We start from the raw sequence: 1,215 nt of genomic DNA, 5'->3' as shown, positions 1-1,215 counted from the left end.
TTGATCCACAACCTTGCTGTATTGAATCTGACACAGATTGATCCACAACCTTGCTGTATTGAATCTGACGGGTTGATCCACAACCTTGCTGTATTGAATCTGACGGGTTGATCCACAACCTTGCTGTATTGAATCTGACGGGTTGATCCACAACCTTGCTGTAGATTGAATCTGACGGGTTGATCCACAACCTTGCTGTTTCTCTCTATTAGATTTGGTGACATTTCAAAGAAGTGCTGTTTTTTTATGTGGTTTCTTTTGTTCTTTCGTTTCTTTCTGTCTACAGGCTCTGTGAGTTCAGCCAAAAGGTTGGAGCCCCACCTCTTCACAGCACAACACTTCCTGGACGATGGCCAATCGTTCGTAGCACTGGCTGTAGAGACGGCTCTGATTGGCTTAGGGCAGCAGAGGGTGATGCCTGACGGCCTATACGCCCAGGAGAAGGTGTGTCGCAACGAAGAGCAGCTATTGGCCAAGCTCCAGGAAGTGGAACTGAACGATGCCCTGGTCAAGATCTTCCGCAAGCAAGCAGTCTTCCTGCTAGAGGGTGAGGGGGAGACACACACACACACACACACACACACACCCTCTCTCTCTACCTCTCTACCTCTACTCCCTAACCCTGTATTCTGTCTCCTGTAGCTGGTCCATACAGTGGTCTAGGAGAGTTGCTCTACAGAGAGAGTGTTCCCATGCATACTTTCGCCAAGTATCTCTTCACCTCCCTACTACCTCACGACGCTGAACTGGCGTACAAAATTGCACTGAGAGCCATGAGGTGAGTAACAAACGCACACACAAACCTGTATCAGAAAATAACACTTCAGTTGAAAAAGGAGCTCAGCCTCATTTGAGTCTCAAATTCTGTGTGTGTGTCTGTGACGAGACAGAAAGCTATCCTGGGTGCTGTTTAATCACAAAGCTCCCTTTCACTGGAATCTTTATTAAATAATTAAACAGCACTGAAAATGAGTTCAAGAGAATGGTTGAATAATACAGTTTTATTTATATATCAACTCAGCAAAAAAAAAAAACGTCCCGTTGTCTTTCAAAGATAATTCGTAAAAATCAAAATATCTTCACAGATCTTCATTGTAAAGGGTTTAAACACTGTTTCCCATGCTTGTTCAAACAACCATAAACAATTAATGAACATGCACCTGTGGAACGGTCGTTAGGACACTAACAGCTTACAGACGGTGGGCAATTAAGGTC

At 44.4% G+C, this 1,215-nt stretch overlaps 1 protein-coding gene across 1 annotated transcript in view; it reads left to right on the top strand.

Moving 5' to 3' along the window:
* Positions 1-1,215, top strand: part of LOC112071385 (zinc finger SWIM domain-containing protein 6-like) — a 63,528-nt gene that overhangs the window by 52,638 nt on the left and 9,675 nt on the right. The window contains exons 9-10 of the mRNA XM_024138840.2: positions 287-547; positions 643-778. Coding sequence (XP_023994608.1) covers positions 287-547; positions 643-778 — 397 coding nt within the window. The remainder of the gene's footprint in view (positions 1-286; positions 548-642; positions 779-1,215) is intronic.

This window comes from Salvelinus sp. IW2-2015, unplaced genomic scaffold, assembly GCF_002910315.2.
Source record: "Salvelinus sp. IW2-2015 unplaced genomic scaffold, ASM291031v2 Un_scaffold1601, whole genome shotgun sequence".
Classification (NCBI taxonomy): Eukaryota; Metazoa; Chordata; class Actinopteri; order Salmoniformes; family Salmonidae; genus Salvelinus; species Salvelinus sp. IW2-2015.
This window is presented reverse-complemented; position numbering and strand designations above follow the sequence as displayed.